General features: G+C 45.9%; 1 protein-coding gene across 1 annotated transcript in view; it reads left to right on the plus strand.

Moving 5' to 3' along the window:
- olf413 (DBH like monooxygenase olf413) overlaps positions 1-22,540 on the plus strand; it is a 110,196-nt gene extending 87,656 nt beyond the window's left edge. Inside the window, exons 5-11 of the mRNA XM_036815202.3 lie at positions 222-407; positions 1,497-1,692; positions 6,681-6,850; positions 6,951-7,113; positions 8,701-8,836; positions 17,162-17,330; positions 20,362-22,540. Coding sequence (XP_036671097.1) covers positions 222-407; positions 1,497-1,692; positions 6,681-6,850; positions 6,951-7,113; positions 8,701-8,836; positions 17,162-17,330; positions 20,362-20,673 — 1,332 coding nt within the window. The 3' untranslated portion in view covers positions 20,674-22,540. The remainder of the gene's footprint in view (positions 1-221; positions 408-1,496; positions 1,693-6,680; positions 6,851-6,950; positions 7,114-8,700; positions 8,837-17,161; positions 17,331-20,361) is intronic.
- Positions 22,541-22,762: the final 222 nt, after the last annotated feature.

The following is a 22,762-nucleotide window of genomic DNA, read 5'->3' on the forward strand; positions in this document are numbered from 1 at the left end:
ATCGTTCTGGCATTCCGCTTTTGTCTGGCAGGCGTGTCCCTGCACTCTGCCCGCCGTATTCTGCATTCTGAGCTGTCGTTGTCTCCCGGCCCCGGCATAACCAAATTGAAATATTAAAAATTTATCCCCGTCTCGCGCGCCCTATCTTTCCCACAATGCACATCATCTCACTAACCGTTGTCTCTCGCCCTCCCGGTTCATTTTCTTTTCATGGCTGGCAGTACGAGCCGATTTATGATTCATCGTCCAGCGTGCACTACTTGCAGCACATAACGCTGCACGAGTGCCAGGGAGCCCACGCGGAGCTGGAGGAGATGGCACGCGAGCAGGGCCGCCAGTGCCTCGGAGCCCGCTCCATTCCGCTGGCGTGCAACGCCATCGTGGCCTCCTGGTCGCGCGGCAGCGAGGTAAGCACAAGCATCCGAGAACGGAATCACAATCTCCGGCCCCCAAACCCCGAAACCCCGATAGCCCTTGCCCCGAAATCCCGATGCCCGAACCCCGATACCCCCAGACATTTTCGTCATAACCATAACCATGCAATATTAATTTAACCTTCGCAAATGCTTCCTTTCAACACGAAAAAAGGCGCCGCAGAAGCCATGCCACACGGCCTACACGAACACTCGACTACCCTATATCACGTGTAAAAGGATTTTAATCTCCAGAGCTCATAAAACCAAGTTTACTATGTTATTTCCAACAAAAACTTATTTTTAGCTAAGGTTACAGAGCCAAAAAAATTGAAATACATCAGAATTTACAATTTTATTTTTAATAAAAGTTATTAATTCGGATCTTAAGATTCCCACTTGCTTTTGACAAATCTGAAATGTTTATAGTTTCTTCACTTCCTCGAAGTAAAGAAAGATCCGTACTGATTATAATCCCACTTTCGTGATACACATCTCACACGTAAAACATACCTGATGAAGCAAGTAGATAACTCATTATTATAAAATCATATTTAAATCCAGGAGAGATCCCTGAAACGTGAGTCCTTCAACTCGATTGCTCCGAGAATGCACGCTTCCATTCCCCACAGAGTATTCCGAAAAATAAATACCTTGGCCCCATTGGCCCCTGACCTCTCCGCCAAGGCCCATGTTTTTGTTTTTCTGAGCAGCTCGACGACTCAGGGCAGGGTTTTCATAATTTCATCAGAAGAGCGCCATAATGCAGTGGCATGTTATGGCTGCTGTCCGCCAGGGGCGCTCGGCAATGCAATTGAATGGCAATGGACGAGCTGGGAATGCGGGGTGCGAGCTGGACGGAGGGCAAGGGCCCTCCGATGGCTGCATTTAAATTGCACATGGCCATGGCATCCACTTCCGCTCGCCCAGCCCCCACTTATATATACTCATGGCGAGTATAAAAACAAACACTCAACACATTCCCCCAATCCATACCAACCCAAAACCACCCATCCCGACCCGAACCGTCTTTTGTGTCCTTTTCCGCTGTTTGCTGTCATTTTTTGGCCTTTCTCTTCGCAGGGCTTTACGTATCCACATGAGGCCGGCTACCCGATCGAGTCGCGACAGGCGAAATATTACTTAATGGAGACCCATTACAACAATTTGAAGCCCGACTTTGCCCAATTGCACGCCAGACAAATGGCGGATAATTCGGGTTTGAAAATCTACTTTACGCACGTCCTGCGACCCAACGATGCTGGCATACTGTCAATCGGTAAGTACAGTCCTCCCTCCCCCTCCCAAAACCTCCCCCGTATGCATATATCTAGATACGAGCGCACATATAAGCCCAGTGGGGGGGAACAGCTGCTGCCCTTTTGTATATTTTATGCGACAGGACTTTCTATATGTGTATATGCAACTCATGTCATGCAATTTATGAGATTGCCGAGTGGACGAGCGGCCACGGACGGGTGTGGAATGGCAGGTCTAACCGCATTGGTGGGGCTAGTAAAACAAAAGCTTATGACTTTGCCCGGCTTGTCCAAATGCGGTTTAGTTGCGCTCGAGAGTGGGTGTTTGTATCCATGTGCAGTCCCTGGGTTGTCTGCAACAACAGCCAGAACAACAAACAAAGGAGATAAGTCGTGGAAGGAGCACCCAGACAGCAATTTAACTACCTTTCATCCACCACGAAAGTTTATATCGTCACAGTTCCAATACGCCATGCCTGTCAGACAATGGCCAGCTCTTCAGCTTTTTTCAGCCGCTCCAAATTGCTCACAAATAGATTTTAATTTTAAATTCGGCGTTCGCCGGTCATAGACACACGCATCCAAATCAAACAACTCGAACACTTGGCATGTGTCTGCAGTCGAAACAAAAGCGGAAAGCTGAAACTTTCTAGCCAAGCAACTAAATAATTCAAAAAGCAAAAGGTTAGGTGCTGCCAGTAACAGTTCATTGTGGATAGTTGCAGCGAGGGCTTCTCCTGGAGTTATTACGGTAATTTTGAAGCTTTGAAATATATAATAATCTTTCACTTCGAAAAAAACGAACCTATTATAGTTGATCAGAAATAACATAATTATATCATAAATGGATGAACTATTAACTGAGTTGGGATATATTACTTTTCTAAATAAGTTTTAAGAACCCAAAAAATTATAAGATCAAAATAACTGCCAGTGTAAATAAAATACTCGTGCTTTTTTGTATAATGCTTCATCAAGAGTACTTTATTACTTTAAGCATAGCCATTTTGATTTCCCGAACACTATTTATCAGCCAATCTGCGTAACAGGGAGATGACTTCCCATCTCCCCCAAGATTCCATCGCTCTTCTCTTCAATTATCATATTTTCTAGCTTATCCACCGGCGAATACTTTTGACTCACCAACCGACTCTCGATTGGAAAAACCCGCAAAACAGCAATTTACAAGCACCTTGTGCCCCCCTCGAAATTTCCCACCCGATCCCTAAGCGCTTTTTGAGTACTTCTCGGCCTCACTCCGCTGCACCACCCATCCATATCCAGCCACGACCCGAATGAACCACCTGAAAATTCTTTAGGTACTCAATTTTTATATTCATTGTTCATTGTGTGGTTCGTGAGCAGGCAGAGGATAACTAAAATACTAATTTCACTTTAGAATTTATTTCTATTTTTCCCGCTGGCCGTGCTGGGCTGTTTCTTCTGTTTGTTTTTGGCATTTTCGGGAGGTTGTGGGGGCTCGAAGGACCTCCCACCGGCCTGTCCCTGCTGTTGTTGTTGCGATTGCTGTTTCACTTTTGTTGAGAGTCACGCAAACCAATATAACTTTTCCCCAACCGCACAGGGAGACATGGCCAAAGCGCTAAATAAGAAGGTGGATGGGGGAGAGTGGGGCGCGTGGACGTGGTCTGTTGGTGGAACTTCGTCTACTTACACTTCTCCCATCTTTTTGAGTAGGTGTTGCCAAAACTTCCGGAGTAGAACACCGAAGCACGGCGAAAAACAGAAAGAGAAGTGGATTAATACATCTTGATAGAAAAATACAATTTGGAAAAGCCGAAAACAGAGGAAAATGTCGGCATAATCCGGGGCCGATTCGGGCGGGAGGACGAGATCCGATTCGGTGGGCTTTAGGGACGGCAGACGGCATTGCCATTGAAATATTTGATTGGAATTTAACGCATACCACGCACACGAACACATTCGCAGGAGCCAGTCAATAAATAAAAAATGAGGAGAGCCACAGCGAAAAATAAAATGTTGACTACAATTTTCTCCTGGTTTGCTATAAATTGAATTACCGAGCGCAAGGAATCGGGAAGTGGAGGGGAGCCCGGGCCAAAGCCAAAGCTCCCGGGCCCCACACGCATAAGTAGCTGCGAAATTGCTACGTTTCCGGTCTGATTCCGACCCTCCCGCTTGCTGTGGCAAAATTTAATTTCAATTTAATTGGTTATTGATATAGCGCCCTGGTGTATGCAGCGAATCTGTGATTAATGTTGCGGCTTGGCGAATTTTTATGGCACCTTGGAGATGGGAGCCGGAGGATGGGGCGGAACAAATGAGGTTGGGACATGTTAAGCCTGCTCGGGGAATGTAATCTGCAGCTCAAAGCTTATCGAAAAGTGAGCGAGCATCCACTGATCAGAGGTTGGCAGGAGTGGAAAGTTATGATACGGACTCCACACTTATTCAGCAGTTCATTAACAATTAAATACAGTCAGTGCTATGTGTATTCTGGGCATGAAAAAAACGCCCTCATGAATATTGAAGCACAAATCCTATCAGGAATGCCTTTAAAGTCCCCTTAAAACGCATTACAATACATTCAAATGGACTGAAATCTAACAAAAATAATCGCTTAAAGTTTTGCCACAGAATTTATCTGACCCAAAAATGTTTTTGCCAAATTTGATTTCGGGGCCAAGTTTCAGTCAGCAGTTTTGGCGCCGAAATATCCAAATATATTGCTGATATCTGTGTCTCCCATGGACGCTAATCAAATTGTTTCGCCTGCCAGGCGGAGTCCCTCTTTTTGGGACACAAGTGAGTGAGCTGACGCTTTGACACAAATTGCCATTTAAAATAATTAGAAAAGTTGCAATCGGACATTTTTGCATTCTGCCATTTGCCGTGTGCTGGCTGTCAACATGCAACTGCCGAATCCCCCGCCAACTGGATGGCAGCGTTAAATATCGATTTGCGAAATATGTGTAGTTATGAATTGCCAGCGAGCTTGTCCGCCGCGCTTTGGGCCAAATCAAATAGAAATAGAGCCACTCCCGTCCGCCCCTTTTGGCCATGCCAGCAAATTTCGTCATGCTCCGCATGGCCAATATTGAATTTTGATTTAATGAATGGAAATTTGCAGAGAGGACAGGGGGATTCGAAATGAATCGAAATGAAATGAATCCGAACGCATTCGAAGCTCCGATGGCCAGCCATTTCACAGCGAGAGCTCTCTGTGCGCTTTGATAATATTCAAATGGACTGATCGAATTGAAAGTTAATGGAAATCAATTAAAGGACGGCGCAAAACTTTGCCGTCTCTCGTCAAAGTGTTCCAGAAGACCGTAAAACTTCTTAAACGAGGGCTCATCGGTGGGGCAGCTCGCGTGAATCGTAATTTTCAATTAAATTGATGATAGAGAATTTTAGTACCATAAAGCCCCCCTCTCGCATGGGAGATTGATTGATTTCGCTCGCGTGACACTTTGTAAAATGACCAAAAATAGAGCCAGGGGCCGAACTTGGTGAAAACTTTTTAAAGCCAGCACGACATAGTTAAACAATTTTTGGTAATTGAAAATTGATTCCCTGCTACATGACAAAGCCAAAATCCCATTCGGTGGCGACTATGAAAATTAATAGAAATAATCTCGCCAACAAATATGCAAAGCAAATTTACATATATTCCCCTATACAGATGGGTGCATATAGTTACGGTTATAAGCATAAAGCCGACATTCCCAACTGCGCCAGCAGCGGGTGTAAAATTCAATTCATTACGTAATATTCCGTCCGTTGAGGTTGTTAAATTGGAAAAAGGAAAACACAACGGCGGCCAAATGGATATTTTATGCAAAAGGTTTTAAAGTTAATATTTTTACGCAGGTTCAATGGGATTAAAGCGGATGAGCCAGATCGGGAAAAAGGAGTAGAAAGAAAGTAGGTCAGGGAAATGGTGTGGGGCACCTGCGGCAAAAAGTTGTAAAAATAAATGGGAAATGCCATGAAAAAATAATTAATGCAATTGGAAACTAATCTAGAATTGACAGATTCAATAATAAAATGATTTCGTACCTTAATTGGCTTCCCAGATATCGAAATTGATCAATCGCGGAGCGGAAATCTCTTAAGTAGCGCAGTAGTGCTTCGGTGATCTTGTTTTCAACGTTTAAAGTTTAAGCTGGCAAAATATTGTTGTAATCGAGTTGTAAGGATAAAGGGTTTAAACAACATTTAAGCCCAGATTTACGAGGCGAAACAGTGTAAGAGAGCAACGCGAAACACAAAAATGGAAATCAATTGCCGGCTGAATTCAGAAATGGGCTCCTCCAGCAATGCCAAGTATTTCCCGCGAGTATTTTGATTGGCATACTATAACCCCTCCCGCCGGCCCCCACGCACAACAATTGAAATGCCAAACAGCCAGGAGAAGGAGCCCCAAATTTATATGTAGCACATGAATTTCAAATATTTTTTCAGCATGGCAGGCGACACGCGGCCCTAATTGAGTGTGGGGGAACATCGGGGCAGGGCCCCGGGCAGTCGGTCCTGTGTATGAACAATATTCCGCAACATTTAACTAATTGAGCCAACATAGGGGCAACAAAGTCGCGTTCCCCAGAATTGAAAAATTCAAAATTTGATTTGCGAGGAATTTCTTGAAAAGATGGAAGTCCCTAATTGATGTGTGGGCTGGTCGGGGGTTGCTCTCTGCGACTGCATTGACAAAGTTGTTAAAACATCAAAAGCAGCAATTAAAATGTAATTACACGTTCTGCGACAAATCGAATTAAAAAATCAGCGTTCAAAGTTAAATAGAGTGTCGAGTGCAGGCGGATGGTTGTGGGCGGCGGAGAGACATGATGAGCGATGATAACGAGGTTGGGGTTTTCACATTCCGTGCTTACTGGGACTCCTGCTAACCACGACAGCTTTTAGCCGAGCTCCTCACTCGAACCCCTCCGTCGAACCGTTAATTAAAAGCACTGAAACGTTTTGGAACCGAACTGAACTCATCCGAATTTCGCTCTCTTCGCAGGCATGGACCCCAACTGGCGACACATCATCCCGCCGGGCCAGAAGCGGGTCGTTTCCGAGGGCCAGTGCATCGAGGACTGCACCGGCTACGCCTTCCCCCAGCAGGGCATCAACATATTCGCGGTGATGATGCGCACCCACCAGATCGGCAAGGAGGTCAAGCTGCGCCAGGTGAGTGCCCCTGGGCTTCCATATCCACGGGATGTGCTTGGGTAGTGTGCTTAAAATGCCATGCTAATGAGCTAACTTCTGCTCCTAACCCCATTTGCAGATACGACAAACCGAGGAGCTGCCGCCAATTGCACACGACAGCAATATAGATGTTGCCTATCAGGACTTTCGACGTTTGCCACAATCGGTGCATTCCATGCCCGGGGATAGACTCATCGCCGAATGCATTTATGACAGTTCGTCACGAAAGGCAATTACCCTGGGTAAGTGCTCGCGGAGTACATATACATGGGTATATGTACATAGGGCTGCACAGAAGAAAGCGCACCCGACCCAAACAGCCATAAAGATTGCAAAAAATCCAGTAAATTGTGGAAGGCGAGGACGAAGCCAACATTGTCGTGAGCGAAAATGTTCTATGAAATTGCCGATGGCGCTGGGGCGTAAACAGGCGGTGGGAGTAGAAAGTGAGGGGGGTTGTGTAAACAGGCAGTGGCAACGGCGAGCAATCGTCGTTATGACACATTTAAATCAGCCAAACGATATGCGACAGGCGCGGTCTGGGGAGACGGATACCAGGGCGAACCGTTGCACACGAAGGCCCAAGACAAAGGCGCCGGCCACACTTTTGCGGAGGCGGAGGAGCAGTGGATCCCGCCGGCGAAGACAGAGCAGCCACGTCACTGCAAAATACATAAACCAAGACAGTGAAACATTTCACTTAGCACACGGGCGGGGTGGCAGGCAGGTGTTACAGTGGGTGCCGTGTTGTCCTGGTCCTGCTCCTGCTCCTGTTGTGACAGCTGCTCAGGACTCCAACGAAATGGACAATGCGGTACAATGGCTCGGTGGAGTCTGGATAGAGGTTGTTATTAATGAGATTGGAATAGTGGAAGATGGCAAAATGTGAAGCTGACACAACAGACAACGATAATGGAGAGAACTGATTTTGAAGGATGGAGAAGTGCATAGCGAGGCAATAGGAACTCAATTCAATGAGAAGCGCATAGAAGGGCGCGAGAAGAAGAAGATTTGAGTTTGCAAGCAAATATAAGTAATGTTACTTTAATTTCAAAGGAATTTGTTTAGTATAAATTTAAACCACTTAAAATTTAGTTGATAATTACAATTTTGTTGTGTCTCAAAATATTTATAAATTAAAATATGCTTCAGACTTACAAAGCTCTTGACAGTGTCGCAAATACTATTCACTTCACTGCAGCCCATTATTTTCCCTGCGAGTGGTAAAAAAACAGCACCTAACGTAAATTTGACTTTCTTGCTTGCTTGCACAAATTCAAACACAATCTACACAATTCAGCAGACGACGAATGGGGAGTGGGACTTGCTAGACGGGTGACAACTCTCAATAGAGACACGCCGAGTCTTAATAGACAAACGTAACGATGTTGCACCGTTCAGAATGGCACAGAACAAGATAGATCCGTAGACAGTGAGCGAGTCAGTGAGGCGAGTGCCCAACTGAAACGAAACTCAAATAAAGCAGGCAGCAAATGGGCGACGCCTCTGTTCCGAGCCATCAGCATCCAAGCTGTCTCCATTTTGCAATATTATTATGAAGGCGCCTTGGCTGTTTTACTGGGCTGCCAACTGCATCGGCCGCTTAATTTCGTCCTTTGTTTCGAGCCAGCCAAGCCAGCTTGAGCCGCAGGAGGAGGAGCAGGAGGAGTCCTACCTGGCCGGCCAGCCAGGAAATGTCGCCCCTCTCGGTGACACTCCTTGCATTCTTCTCGGGATGGCTTGGGCTCGGGGAAAGCCCGCTTTTGTTTTTCACAGCTGCATTTCTTATGCATTTCGACTGACTCCCGATTCTCCCTCCTCTCGCACAGGTGGACTTACCATGAAGGAAGAAAGCTGCACGGTGCTGACACTCTACTATCCACGCCAGAAGAAGCTGACAACGTGCCACTCACTGCCGAGTCTGCCCACAGTGTTGCACTCGCTTGGCATCGAGCAACTGGCAACGTAAGTACTTTACTTCCCCTTCGGCCATCAAAATTGCATGGATGGTCGTGGGCGGGCGGGCGCAATCCGGATCCGGATTCGGAACCGGATGCCGATCCGGGCTAATGAAAATTGACACATACCGAATAAGAATATGCATCACGGAGAGCGTGAACATTTCAAAGGGAAATGGACTCCATTATGCCGAGGGTCCACCGAGAAGTTGATCGAAGGTAACTTTGATGGGGTATTATCGAATCGCCGCCGAAACGGGTGCTCAAAAGGACGTAAATACGTGCACTTTCCAATAATTAATCGCCAAGCTGTAGTAGTTTAAACCCTGAAAGCTAGCTCCATGCCCTCGCAATCAATTTACTCGCCATTCACATTCAATTTGGATCCATTGTAGCTCCTCTGGTCCTGCTCACCTCTTCCTTTTCCGCTCCCGTACTCCTCATTCCGCCCACTCGACGCTGCCGGGACTCGGCTTGTGTATAAGGAAATTCGGTTTATTCCTCTGTTGACTAAAGTAATTGGTGATTTAATGATGTTGTTGCATAACCAAATCACCTAACGAACTCGCAGTGGCAGCCAAAGAGAGCGACAGGATGGGTAGTGGAAGTGCAGATGGTAGTGGTAGAGGTAGTGGGCTTGGGATTGGGATTGGGAGGACCTCTGCAGAGGTCGGATGCTCGTTGCCGTACTCGGGTATTCTCAATTCTGAAGTATTTGCCTAACAAACAATCGGAAAATGAACTGAGCAGTGCACCCCGCTCTGCTCTAATTGAGAATTGTGAGTGTGGAAAAATAAATTACGAGACAGCAGCAAGCCACGACCTCGCCGGAGAGACCTCGCTTTTATTTAGAAAATATTGATTTCTATTACCGTCAAGTGCTAAGTAAACAGCGAACAGGAGCCCGCCCTCCATCCAGCCATCACTCAGCCGTCATTCAGGCAGGGTCCATTCAGGGTCCTTTAACCCCCACCCGCACTTGACTCCTCGATGGCTGTGGTAGTGCAGCCCCATCTCTCTAGGATGAACCAGCACGAGCCCATAAATATTGTATTAAAGCGTGCGCTGAAAATTAGTCGAAATTAAGCAAGGACGGGCCAGGACTTGGCACGCCCTATTAATCACTTCCTATTGACACAGGCCAGGGCCGAATCGAATCAAAGATAATTTTCTACGGTCTCTCCACCGCAAATCAAGGTAAACGGCATAAATGGATTACGGTTGGTCCGGACAAAAAGGTAAGGAGCGGAAAACATGGCCACGTAAATGAGTTACTCACGAGGAGGGGGTCCAGATTACCTTAAGATGAAAAGCGACCGTTAGTTGGGTATTTGCGGCCTGATTGGTTTTAGACAAGATGGAAATGAAGGAGTCCTAATCACAACCTCTGATAAGGGGTTAAAGATTCACTCCCCGCCGGCCCCCGACAAATTCAATGTACCACCGCATTTCATGCCACTAAACCCGGACAATCGAGGCGGGCGAACACAAACCCATCATCCACTGGCTTTGTCTGCTTACAACTTTTTGTTGTAAGTGATTGGGGAGCGGAGGCCCGTGGCGCATGCATTGGCTTTTTGTGCAGACAATGTCCACTTCATGGACTCATGGACCCCGAACACCATCCCCCCTCTTCGTCCGACCGACGACATCTGAACTGAACTGCGTGTACCCGAAATCGACATGAATTGATAAAGTCATTTGCAATTGTCCGTCGTTATGGGACTGCCGGAGTCGGGATGAGTACGGGTTCAGGCCTTGTTTGGGGCCATCTCCGCCCGTGTTATTGTTGCGTTGTTGTTTCACGCGCTTGTTGTTGTTTGTTTAATACAATGCCCCTGCCCCTGCCCCTTCCCCTGCCCCTTTCCCGCATTGTTGCATTTCTTGTTATTGTTGTCGGTCAGTTATTATGGCCACTGCAATTTTGTAGCGCTTAATGTCCGGCTACGGGTCTGAGCCCCTTCTCCGATGTCGATTCCGTGTCCGGGTCCGGGTTCGATTCCGGCCCTGGTCCTGGAGCTCCTGCAACCGAAAGTGCGAATGCGATATGAGGATTAAAATTCATAATGAAAACCCCAACGACAACAAACGAACGAGCGAGTCGGGTGGGCTGGTGACGGGAGTGATGGAAATTCAACAGACCCAACTTTGGGTGGGCGGTGAGGCGTGGCGAGGACTGCGGCTCCTATTTGTTCTATGTCTAGATCGCCCGCAGGTACCGCATGTTGTACGCTTCAGGTTTAATTAAACAATGATAGAAAGCGAACACAGGCGAAACAATAACATCGCCACTCGGGTGGAGGGGGAATTGCGTATATGTGGTCCGTTTATAGAGTTGCCCTGTGCACTCCAAACTTTTTAATCCCTTCAACTACCGTTACCGGACAATTAAACAGGCAAAGTTCTCGGCAATTTGGAAAGAAGGAATTTAATGTTTAAGTGCTTACCCGAAACAGATATTTCTATTGAAATATACTCGACACTTTGGTAAAATCCTGGCTCCAAATTAATGGTTTTTATCTTCTGGTTCACACAACAGTGGCCATATATAACCGGTGGCTCGTTCCGATTCGGCATGCCACGCTGAATGATAAGCTAATGATGCACACAGGTCACAGCCAGGAGCATCGGGCGGCCAAATTGAGGCTCAATTGGTCTGCAACTAATGTAATTATAAGCCACTTGCAAATGCCAGCCGGTATCCTCGCAATCAGACCCCCCCCCCCCTCCGCTTCCCCACCCGTGCTGCTTATTGTGGTTGAAATTCAATTTAATTTGATACGCACAGATTTTCGGCGAGTGTATCAAAGGGGTTTCCAAAATTGTTTGCAGTTCAACTGTGGCTCAATTGACCAACACACAGATACACCCAGTCGGAGCGAGTGCGACACAGTAACGAGAGTGGTGATGAAGGAGCAGGATGGCCATGTGGGTGCGGACAGGGCGTGCATGTGGATGTGGGGAGAATTATGGGCGCCCATCAGAAGGCTGCACCACGTTGTCGTCGTTGTCGTCGTCATCATGCAAAACTCATTGAAGTCGTTAGCGTGCGTCGGGGCCCAAGGACATGAAGCACACAATGCATCCGAGGAGGGGGCGGTGGGGCGAGTGTGGTGGTTGTGTGGCGTCTGCGAGGATGTGCGGATGTGCGGAAGCAGGCAACAGGACATCAACTGGCTGGGGAATGCAGTGCACTACAGTGAGAAACGACTTTGGTTAAACACATGGATTCCGATAAATTCAGTTCTAACGTTGGCATTAGTTTTGTTTAATTAATATAGTCTTTATCTAATTTAAAATATTATTTTGGTGTGTAAATATAGAGCACATTTAATCTTGGCAGAAGATTTCATATCTTCCTTTTGGGTTATTGCTTTTAAAATTATTCAAATTTTCAAATCGCAAATATAGTAATAGAAGCTAACACGCTGCTTCATATTTTATTACTTTATTCTTACTCGCAAGTAAAGCGATTTACAAGCGTGGGTTTTAACGTCAGAAAAACATGAAGTTGGCTGCGATTAACATCGGTACTTAACATTACAGAGTTGCCAGATCAGCGGATATTCAACACACAAATACAAAAATTGCTTATAACGAGATCTAACCATAGAGGAGCTATACATTTTTTATCCTTTATCAAATGATAATTTAAGTGGAGAGCGATATTTACATTCTCCTTACCCTTTTCTTTCCGTGCACCTGCCGAAGCGCGGAGCTTCATTGATCATGCGCCCAACCGGCTGCCCCCCGCCGCCACATACTCGCACACGGTTCATTCCCTTTCACGAGTCCTTTGGCCAGGGCCTGATTCCTGAATCGCTCCGATGCCCGGCCCGATTGCCCCGTTATTGGCTTAATTTACGTTTTACGTTTTGGGGTTTTGTTGCCTGATTTTTCCTTGCGGCCCGATGACCATTTCGGGTGCGCTTTTTTGAGCGCCAAACGAAACGAACGCGTCGGGAAAAAAGGGAAACCAGAAAAAATAATGTGATAGTGGTTTTTACAATTTACGCACTTGCCATGGCCACCGAAATTAATTTTAATTGTAGGTGCGTTTGTATCTGACTCACCACTGGCCTGGATCTGGTGCCGGCATTAAAATCAAAGTAATTATTCAAGTTGTGTGCATTTCCACGCCCGTCCTGCGAGTCCTCCGTTGTTTTCGCCCGCCTTTGTTTATTGGCGTTTTCTGTTTGTTGAGCCACGCAAATTGGCTTCATTTTATAGTGCTTGCCGTCGGGTCGCAGCTTTCGTTAATTGTTTGGGGCTGAGTGATATAGATATCCTCTTTGTGCCCAGTTTCCGCTTCCCCAAAGGGAGCCTCATTAAGGCTCATGATATCCTTTATTACTTTATGACTTTTCCTCCTCGCCGAGCCTCATCTTTGCATATCGGATGACCGGCTGCACACACGGAATTTTTCGGGCTTTCGGCTTCCTCCGCTTTGTTATCGATACTCCTTGCGTGGCCCATCGCAATTATCCTGCGAGATGTTTTTGCTTCGCTTGTTAAGTTTATACTTTCAAGACGCGTAAAAAGTTGCCGAGTTAATTAATACCAGGGCCAAGGAAACTGGGTTGTGCTTAAAGGTGCTTTGCTGCCTTTGAGACTCAAATTCATAGAAAGCGCTCATTATTTTGAAGTACTGTGTCAAACAATTTAAAATTTCAATGTCTAGTTTGGAAGAATTCTTTAGAAAACAGGTGACTCGTTAAGTCTTAAAGTCTCAACTGGGTAATTATGCCAGCATACCCTGGAAATAATTTGTATTTCTTCTTTAAATATTTTCTACCCACCTTTGAAAATTCTTTGGAAAATCTTTGTCGACTTAATCGCAATTTTTTTTAATACTTGAGGCCATCAAAAACAGTTGTTTCTGTGATTTTTTCTAGAACGGTTATTTGGCCGAAGCTTTATTATCGTTTAGCTTTGATTTAAAGTGGACACGATATGTGCTTCCTTTTTCTTTTTAGAGATTTTAATAGCCAGATTGATCGCATATCCATTTTCTCCCCCCACCCTGCCCAGTTTAGTTTTCATTTGTCATCAAGAACGGTCATTTGGTCGTTATGCCAATTGCAATTGCATTCGGCTTCAAAATTGAATTCTGCCCCATGCGAGCAGGAGGTCATAAATGCACACGAACACACACTTGGCCTCCGCCAGAGCTACTGTGCCACGCCCTCCGCCTCCTCTGTGGAATTGCGCCGTCGTCATAACGCTACATAAATAAACCCATTGCAAAGCGCATTGCAGTTGAAACCCCAACCCAAACCCCAGCCCAAACCCGAACCCAAGTCCGAGCCCGGAGTGGAAATGGATGGCGCAAGAAGTGCAGAAGTGCAGCAGGAGCTGGAGTTGCTGCTGGAATCCATGGCCATGGCCTGAAGCCGGTTCCGCTCGAAATGCATTTCGGGGCTGCATTGTGATGTGCCGTGCCATTGGATTTTATAATCAACAGTGCCAAACCAGTGACCCCCGCACCAATCCCACTCGCAGCCCGGGATCCTTTGTCCTGCAGAATGTTGCTGCCGGCTAGTTGGCCGGATTCCTGTTGCTGCTGGGCCATCATTTTAATTATACTGAGTGCCAATGAAGTCAATGGCGATAAGGCTAAAACGCCGGCGATTGATGCCGCACAGCGGGGCGTTCGAGTGGTGAGTGGTGGGCGGTGGCCGGTGGGCGGGGCACATCCTCTCGAGGATGTTATCCCGTTTTTACATTACCCACATCTGTGTGAGTTTCCACTGCATTTATATTTATTATATGTGTGTGGGAGGTCACGGCGGCTTCGGTTACGGTCATGCAGGCCGGATATATTAGCAAGCGAACCTTGCACCCCGCCCCCACTCCCATCGACACCCATCCAATGAACCGCAAAACACCAAATGTAAAAGGGAGATGCACTACAGACACACAGGGAGAAAAGGGTCTATCCCGATGTGATGCAGAACCAGAGGTGCTTAAGGAAAGTTCATAAGCTATAGGCGTCGATTTTAAGTAAAATATTTTATAACAACCGAATTTTAGGGATACCTTATTGGTTACAAAGGAACCGCAAAGTTAATTCTACCCTCAATCTATGGTTTAATTTTAACGACTTCTTATAATTTACTAAGTTGGTAAATCAAAATGTATACAATTTGAATGATAACCAACTTTAACAGTGTCTTTAAGGTAGATTTCCCAGTGCGTTGATTCTTAGTTTTAAGTGGAAAGCTTTATATTTATAGGGAGTTTTCTCATATTATTATGAAATATCTTATGGTAATACAAAAATCTATTGTTGGATAGTGACAGTAAACGTTTCCTAAAAAACATAGTACTTTCTTTTAAAGAAAATGTGAAAAGTACTTATAATAAGGGGCTCATAACACAAAACATATCTAGGTTATCTTGAATCTAATGCCGAAACTACCCATAATTTTTTTGCAAGTGCACTGCACTGCCGCAAAACAGATGGACGGAGAAGGGCGGGCCATATATTATTTTATATTATTATTATTGCGGGACGCAGGACATGGACCCGGACACGGACCGCACGGACATGGACATGCGGGAGGACTCGCACAAGTGGCCAGCGCCATTAGAGGAAGTGGGCGAGGGGGGGGTTTTGCAATCAATCCGCAGACATTAATATTTTTCGTGTTTCCAACCGCAAATTGTTGCGGCTGCTGCAGCGGCACTTCCACCCCCTCCCCCTGGCTCGCCGCAGGAGTCACCCCTGCCACCCCCGCCCCTGGCACCCCGCCACTACGGCACCTTTCTCCACTCGCAGAGGACTATCGCAGACACAACCCTCGATGCGGATTGAGTGGAATCATAAATTAATTAAAAGAGATTTGTTTGCGGCTTCCAAAGGATTCTGCCAGCCGCCAAAAACAACTCACAGGAGAGCACAAAGAAAATGTGCGTTGGTCGCCCCCTCACCCCCTCTCCACCCACGGCCATGGCTATGTGTGTGGGCTCTATGAAATTAAAGCAACATTTTTCGTAATGCCCGGCAAAGAACAAAATTAATTAGCCTAATTGTAAGGGCGGGCGGACATGTCGAGGGGCAGACAGCGCTGAGCCAACCAAGCCAAACGAAGCGAAATGAATGAATGGAGGGAATGAATGAGATGAATATATAGAAGGAATTTATATTGCACAACATCCCGGCCAGTGGTGTAGAGAGCAAAAGGGGTGCAGCTGTGGCCTGGATTATCTTGCACAGGGATTAAATAATAGATCCGCAGGAGTTTTGGGTGCATAGTTTTGAGCCCGCTAGAAAGATGTGCTAGTCAATAAAGGGTCGATTTTTTGTTTACTCAAACGGCAGCCAATCTGGTAGAATTTTTAAATATTCAAAAAAAATATAGAGGATGAGAGAGCAATTCTTTTTACGTTAATTTAATTTTACTCTATTTTACCTCGGTCTTACTACTATCTCTACATAAACGCTTCTTCGTCTCCATTTATCAATGTGTTCTATTCGCTTTCTGAGCTTTCCAAAGCTCCCTTTCTTTTGTAAAATCGCGGCAATCTGACAACAACTAATGACAATAAATCGTCCTTTCAGTCCGATTCTAAAAAAGCCCCTTGCCCTCAAGCCTTTGAAATACTCTGCTCGTGATAAATTGGTAGTCCTAAGTAAAAACAGAAATCAAATTAAAAAGCCAAATTATACATATTTGTTATAGGAGAAAGGCCCCGAGCAGCGGGATTGACACAATTGAATAATCAGCAAACAAACAGAGCCACAGAAATGACTTCCATGAGCCAATCCATTAGTCATCTCCCTCGACTCTTTCAGCCGGGGTGTTCCGAAACCAACCCCCCGGACTACGCCACTGATTGCCTGGCGCTGAGGTTTTACACTTTTGGCCCATTTGTTAGGTTTTTCTTCCCCTCGAGGTCTCTGCCCGGTTCGTGTGCGGTTTTTATTTCGCTTTGGCAGACCGAAATTGTAACAACGTATTTGACGCGTCACAAATGAAAATCTAAAAGATTAATTAGCTCAAGTTTTTGTTGAGCGCGCGCCTTTCCCGAGGAAAATCCGAGCGTAAATCTGCCAGGACTTACCGGGGAAGGGAAGCCACCAGCCGCCAGCCGGGGATCAGGACCATCCCGCCTCCTCGATTCTGGGGGTAAAAGTTGAAAATCTGCTGGCAAAGCGCCTTTTCGGGGTGGCAGACTGTTTCGGCGGGGCCCATCGCACTTCGGCTTGCGAGTGTAATAAATTTTAAGTCCTAATCAAAGTTGACAATAATAATAAAGTTAATAATGTTATTTAGCATCTCTCAGCATCCCTCTAACGCCCTCGCATCTCTTATGTCTTATCTTGCAGCGACTCGAACCCAGTGCTTATATCATCGCCACCCGAATTGGCCGGAATGACACTGGAGGCACGTCTGATATCCTACGACTGGGAGAATCAATTTGGCGAATTCCAGGAGGCCACACGCAAGGGCAGCTTCAAGCCCATTTGCTGGGGGGCCAAGAACCATGTGGTGCCGGTAAGTTAAAGCCAGACTTTTCGATTTATGCCCGATGATAGCCGCACAGCAGCCATGTATGGGTATGTCCCGAAGACGGAGTGCTCCACTTTCCCAGCAATCTCCCTGTCCGTCCGCTCTGTCACAGTTGAAATCGCATTAACCCTTTTTATCTATCTGGGCATCTCAATCTCGTCCTTCTTACTTCGCTCGTTCGCCCTAATCGCAGCGAGCATTTCGTCCTGCTCCTCCTGCTGCTTTACATCCATCAGCTTAATCAGCTAAATTGCTAGACAATATCTGGGATAATTTTTCTTGCTGCCATTTGATGGCCCCACCCACACCCACATACAGCAGCAGGACCCAGACAAGTGCTCATTTATTCATTGAGCGGGTGGTGCAGCAGGAGAGTTAAAGCAGAAAAGACATTAGGGCCTGCCCACATCCCCACAGCCCCCGCATCCATCGGTTGGGGCAAAATGCGGGTAATGTCTACCGGAAACCGCACGTTATAAAGTGCAATCAATTGCATTGCGGCCATGGGCAGCGTTCGTTCGAGTTTGTTAGGCGCCACTTTACGGCAGTCTGGAGTGCAGAGTATGGAGTGCAGAGTGGAAAGTGGATGGTGGACGGTAGATGGTGGATGGTGGATGGAGGGCCTCCCTTTGGCCGACCGAGTCGCATATATCAGGCCAACACACGTACGACTTCGACAACGATCATTCTAATGGGTCACACAGTGAGGCGAACTGGAGGACCAACGCTTCCCAGCCAGCTGGCTCTAATTCACGTCCAAAATGGTTTAGACCAGCTGACTGAATGCTCCCATATGAGCAGGGTTCTCCGGCATTCTCTTTTCCCGCTTTCCGGGCCGCCTTTAATACTTGGCACTGTGGAAATTGCGGGAAATTGCTTAAGTTGGAAATTGTTGCCATTTTTATGCCACTGACTTGGCCCGGCGTTCACTCTGAGTTTTCGCCTGTGGCTCGACTTCGATTGCGGCTCTCGAGCAAAATTATCAACGCTTGGATTGCCATCGATTTTCCGTGCTATTGCGTTAAATGTTGTTGCCCATTTCAGCTCGGTTCGGTTAAGTCTGCCATTTTTTTGCAGCTGTCCTTTAGTCAATAATTCATTGAAGAACTCACCCGGAGGCAGCACCCCATCCGCATCCCCATCCTGTGGCCACCCACTTGACGGACAGGCCCATCGAATTTGTAAAAACCCCCGAAGCGCCCAAATTAGCACAGAGGCGGGCAAAAAGTTCCATAGTTCTGCGTGGGTGTGTGATTGGTCAAAAGGTGAACGGCAGTTAAATGTAGCGGAAAATATACAGCGGCAAAAAGGTGACAAAGGAGCAGAAGAAGGCTGTGATTAGTTTTCACAAAGCCCTCAGATCCCGGGGTTCGGTGAGTCGGAAGGCCTAGTTCCTGGTCACAAAAAGATCTCGAGCTGATGGGGCTCACTGAGCAATGGGGCTGGGACTTAGCCCGACAAATTCCGGGCGCCTAACCAACTGGGAAATGCCCTGAAAACTGATTGATTGATACAAAGTTATGACCGGCACAAAGGGCCGTGCAGTACTATCAAGACTATAGCACCAACTCCTTTATGGGCCCTTATTTTGGGTCAACCTAATTAGCATAATACAAAATATGGTAGCGCACTTTTTTGGGACTGCCTTGGCTTTCAAAGCCGGCAAAGCGGAGCACCAAAAAAGGACAAAGCCGGCCAACCTAATTAGCATGTCAATCTCTGCACACGGGCACGGGAATATCTATGGCCTAGCTTTGGGGCAGCCAGTAAATTTAGGCCAGAGCGAGGTATTAAAGCCTCCAATTTATGCATAAAACAAAATTGCACATTTTATACTGTTCAACCTGAATGGCCATGGAAACAGCGGCGGCGCAAACAAACACACATTCCTTTTCAATTAAAATGTCTGTCAGTGGCAACAAGGCGAACTCCTCGCAGGCCCACACCTGGATACGTCTGTCAAGCATTCGGTGGCTCCCATGGAATTCCCCTCGCTTTTTCGGTCCTTCTGCGAACGGCCCCAAAACGATTCACAAAATGCCTTTTCAAAAATTCAACAACCAACAACGAGCTCTGCCGTCGTCGTCGCCGTGGCCGTCGCGCGATTTGCATAATATTATTAGTAAACACTCGTTATGAAGTCAGCCACGCCCACCGACCGCCGACCACCCACCCGCCCCACGCAAATGCAGACATTCGCTAGATTTAGATTTTCGACTGGGCATAAAATATTTGACCGCAGCCAAGTCCCAGGATCTCCCCGCCACCAGCTCCCCTATTTATAAACACAAATTTATTCAGCGTAATTAAAACACAAAATTTTGCCAACGAATTCACTGGGGACTCCAGGAGTAAACACCGTGTGGGCGTGGGAAGAGTGGGTGGGAACCCTGCTCTGAAGCCTCATTGTTTTGCGATTGTACCGGGATTTTGCTCAAGCTTGGGTGCTGTTTGCCCTATCTCTTTTCGTATCTCTCTTTGTATCTCTGTTTTGAAAATGTTTTGGTGGCACTATTTCCGTGAGCTGATGATACTTTTTGATATAATTTAATTTAAAATATTTTTATTATCGTACTTCCTATCTAGATTACACATTTAATATAAAACGAAGGGGACCTACTGTTTGCCTACTGTTTGTAGAGCTCAGCCTATAGATTTCTTAAAAAGTATACATGTTTTTTGAATTCTTAATTCTGAATTAGATTTATATAATTTGAGATACAAACAGTAAAAAAAGGTTCATATAAATTGGATTTTACCCAAAACACTTTGTTCTGTAAAGAGTATCCTACAGACCGTTTTTCTTGGCCCACGTCCTCCGCCGTTTTTGTTGCACTGTCCACGGCATAAATAAGCTTTTCAATTTCCTTGCTCTCGCTGGCTCCATCCCGAAAGGAAAACAACCCAAAAGCGTTGGCAAAGGAGAAAAATTTAATTAATGTCGTAATTTATTGTGTACAGATCCAGAGTCGCAGCCGCTAATGTTTGCTATTTCCCCGCTCTTATCGTCCCACAGGGCTCCGAGTTCCTCGAGGGGTACAGCATTAATGTGACCAAGACCTACAAGAAGCACCGCCGGTGCAAGCCGAAGCGCCCCCTGGCCCCGCCCACCGAGCGCACCGCTCCGCCGCCCGCCTCCGACCTCAGCGAGCTGCCGGTGCTCCACGAGCTGGACAACAACAACATCATCGAGGGCGCGGCGCGGAGTAGTCGGAGCTCGGCGACCGACGTGCACGGCCTGAGCCGCGGCAGCGGGCGCCAGTTCATCAGCTGCCTGCTCTGGCTGGGGGCCTCCTCCTGGTGGCTCCTGCTGATGCTCAGGACGTGAGGGAATTGAAGGGGACCCGGCGGCAGGCGAAGCAGCAGCGGCACCAGCGGCAGCAGCGGCAGCGGGAAGCACAGGCACCACCGTCTCAACACACTAAACTAACCACACAGCTGAGGAACAGATGGGGAATCAGTGAAAACAAAATAGAGTACTGGAACGGCGAACGCAACTCAACTACAGCTCTCTAACTACAAATGACATCTCCTAATCCTACTACAGATACAAATAGAAGCAGAATGAAAATGCGGAAAAGAGGAAAACATGAAATATTCATAATAAGCTAGCGTATAACAGCTTTTCCCGTCCCCTCCCCCGTACACCTGCTGGTCCCAAGCGCCCATTTATTTAAGCTCCTCCCTCCACAGTTTTGTTGATTTTGTTCTAGAGTTTTAGTAAATTATTAATGATTTTTTTAAGTAGTCTAAGCTGGAAAAAATAAAAACAAATGTCGAAAAAACAGGCAAACAATGTCGAGAAAAACCGAAAAGCAATAATTAGTTGTTGTTGTCGTTATTAAATATACAAAATGCGAAATTGTAAAAGATACAGATATTATAGATATACACCATGACTACATATATATAGAGCAGTCATTCCTTCTACCATAACGGATATAAACCATACACCTATATTTAGATATCTATGTATACATATAGGGTCTGACTTATGTAAAGCTTGAGCGTCTGATGGGTTTTGTTGGGCATTGCAAGAAACAATCGTAGAAGGGAAAGGCATCAAGTGGCAAGTGGAGGAACGCGCATCAGGCCCTTTATCCCTCCCCCAGTTAAGTTTAGTCCGAGCTACTAGGAGGAACTAAGTTCGAGCGGAAGATCACAAGTACATCACACAAACAAACGAACAAACACGACACAAGCATGCATAAACTTTATACGTCCATTTAAGAAGCAAACTGAGAGAGACAGATTCGAATGAGAAGGGATTTAGTTTAACGTAATTTTAGAAAAGACTTGGATGAATTTACTCTGTTTTGCAAAAGACTAGGAACGGAAATTACTTGATGGCAAGAGCGATAACTGAGAGATGAATTGTCATCACACAATTTACAAATATTTTAGTCTGATTTAAAGGCATGTTGCATCAGGATAAAGATGAATCGATGCGTTTCCACAACATTTCTGTGAACGCTATCGACCTATTGCTATCAGTTCACTCCTATGCAGTTTGCACAAATGTATCTTCAGGTTTTGTTTCGGTTAACCTATTCTGACGACACTACACTCGCGCTTTATCCTAAGTTTATCCTAAGTTACCTAATGCAAATCTACCTGCTCTCTGAACTACAAAACGAAATTAAGAAAAGAAGCATAGATATTCTGAACACTCAAAGTGTTGCCTCCTCTCTTTCTTACTCGCTGTCGTTCTACTAATATCTCTACGTTTAGCACGATAGGCTATAACTTTTCTAGACCTAAGTTGTAAATATACTCTAACGGACGGAGAACGGGAAACTACTGCGGAATTGCGAGCCACGGAAGGAAAGGCGGAGTTGAAGCATTATACAGGGTGTGTGATTAGGTACGGCTCTCGATCAGCTCTAGCAGCTCTAGGCGTAGGATTGGATGTCTCACTAGGTTCTATATTACTGCATACGGATAGACGGTTAGAGGACACTTAGAAACGTACGACGGCGCCGCCAAGATCTGCTCGAAGTAGTAAAAATATACCATATACATACGACATACATATAAAGTAAATTTATATATACACATACGATAACTATATCTATAAAGTCTATATATACAATACCATACATCTATAAGTAGTTACGTGGTTCGTAGTTGTAAATGTGAATGTGAGTATTTTATACAAAACAGAAAAGAAACAAATAAAAAACAAATAAAGCGAAGCATGAAGCGATAACAAGAAACCCATTTTTATACCAAAAGAAAGAGAGCGATGATGATAAGCCCCTTGAAGCGATCGAGCGAAATCGCACGCTATATATACAAATCACATATATTTTAGGATAACCGCTGTAACTAAGATTAGAGCCGAGTTGGCGTAAGCAGAAAGCAAATGCAAAGTTGAAACAATCAAAATAACATTTAAACAACAAGCGGAAATACTT

Source organism: Drosophila suzukii, chromosome 3 (assembly GCF_043229965.1).
Source record: "Drosophila suzukii chromosome 3, CBGP_Dsuzu_IsoJpt1.0, whole genome shotgun sequence".
Lineage (NCBI taxonomy): Eukaryota > Metazoa > Arthropoda > Insecta > Diptera > Drosophilidae > Drosophila > Drosophila suzukii.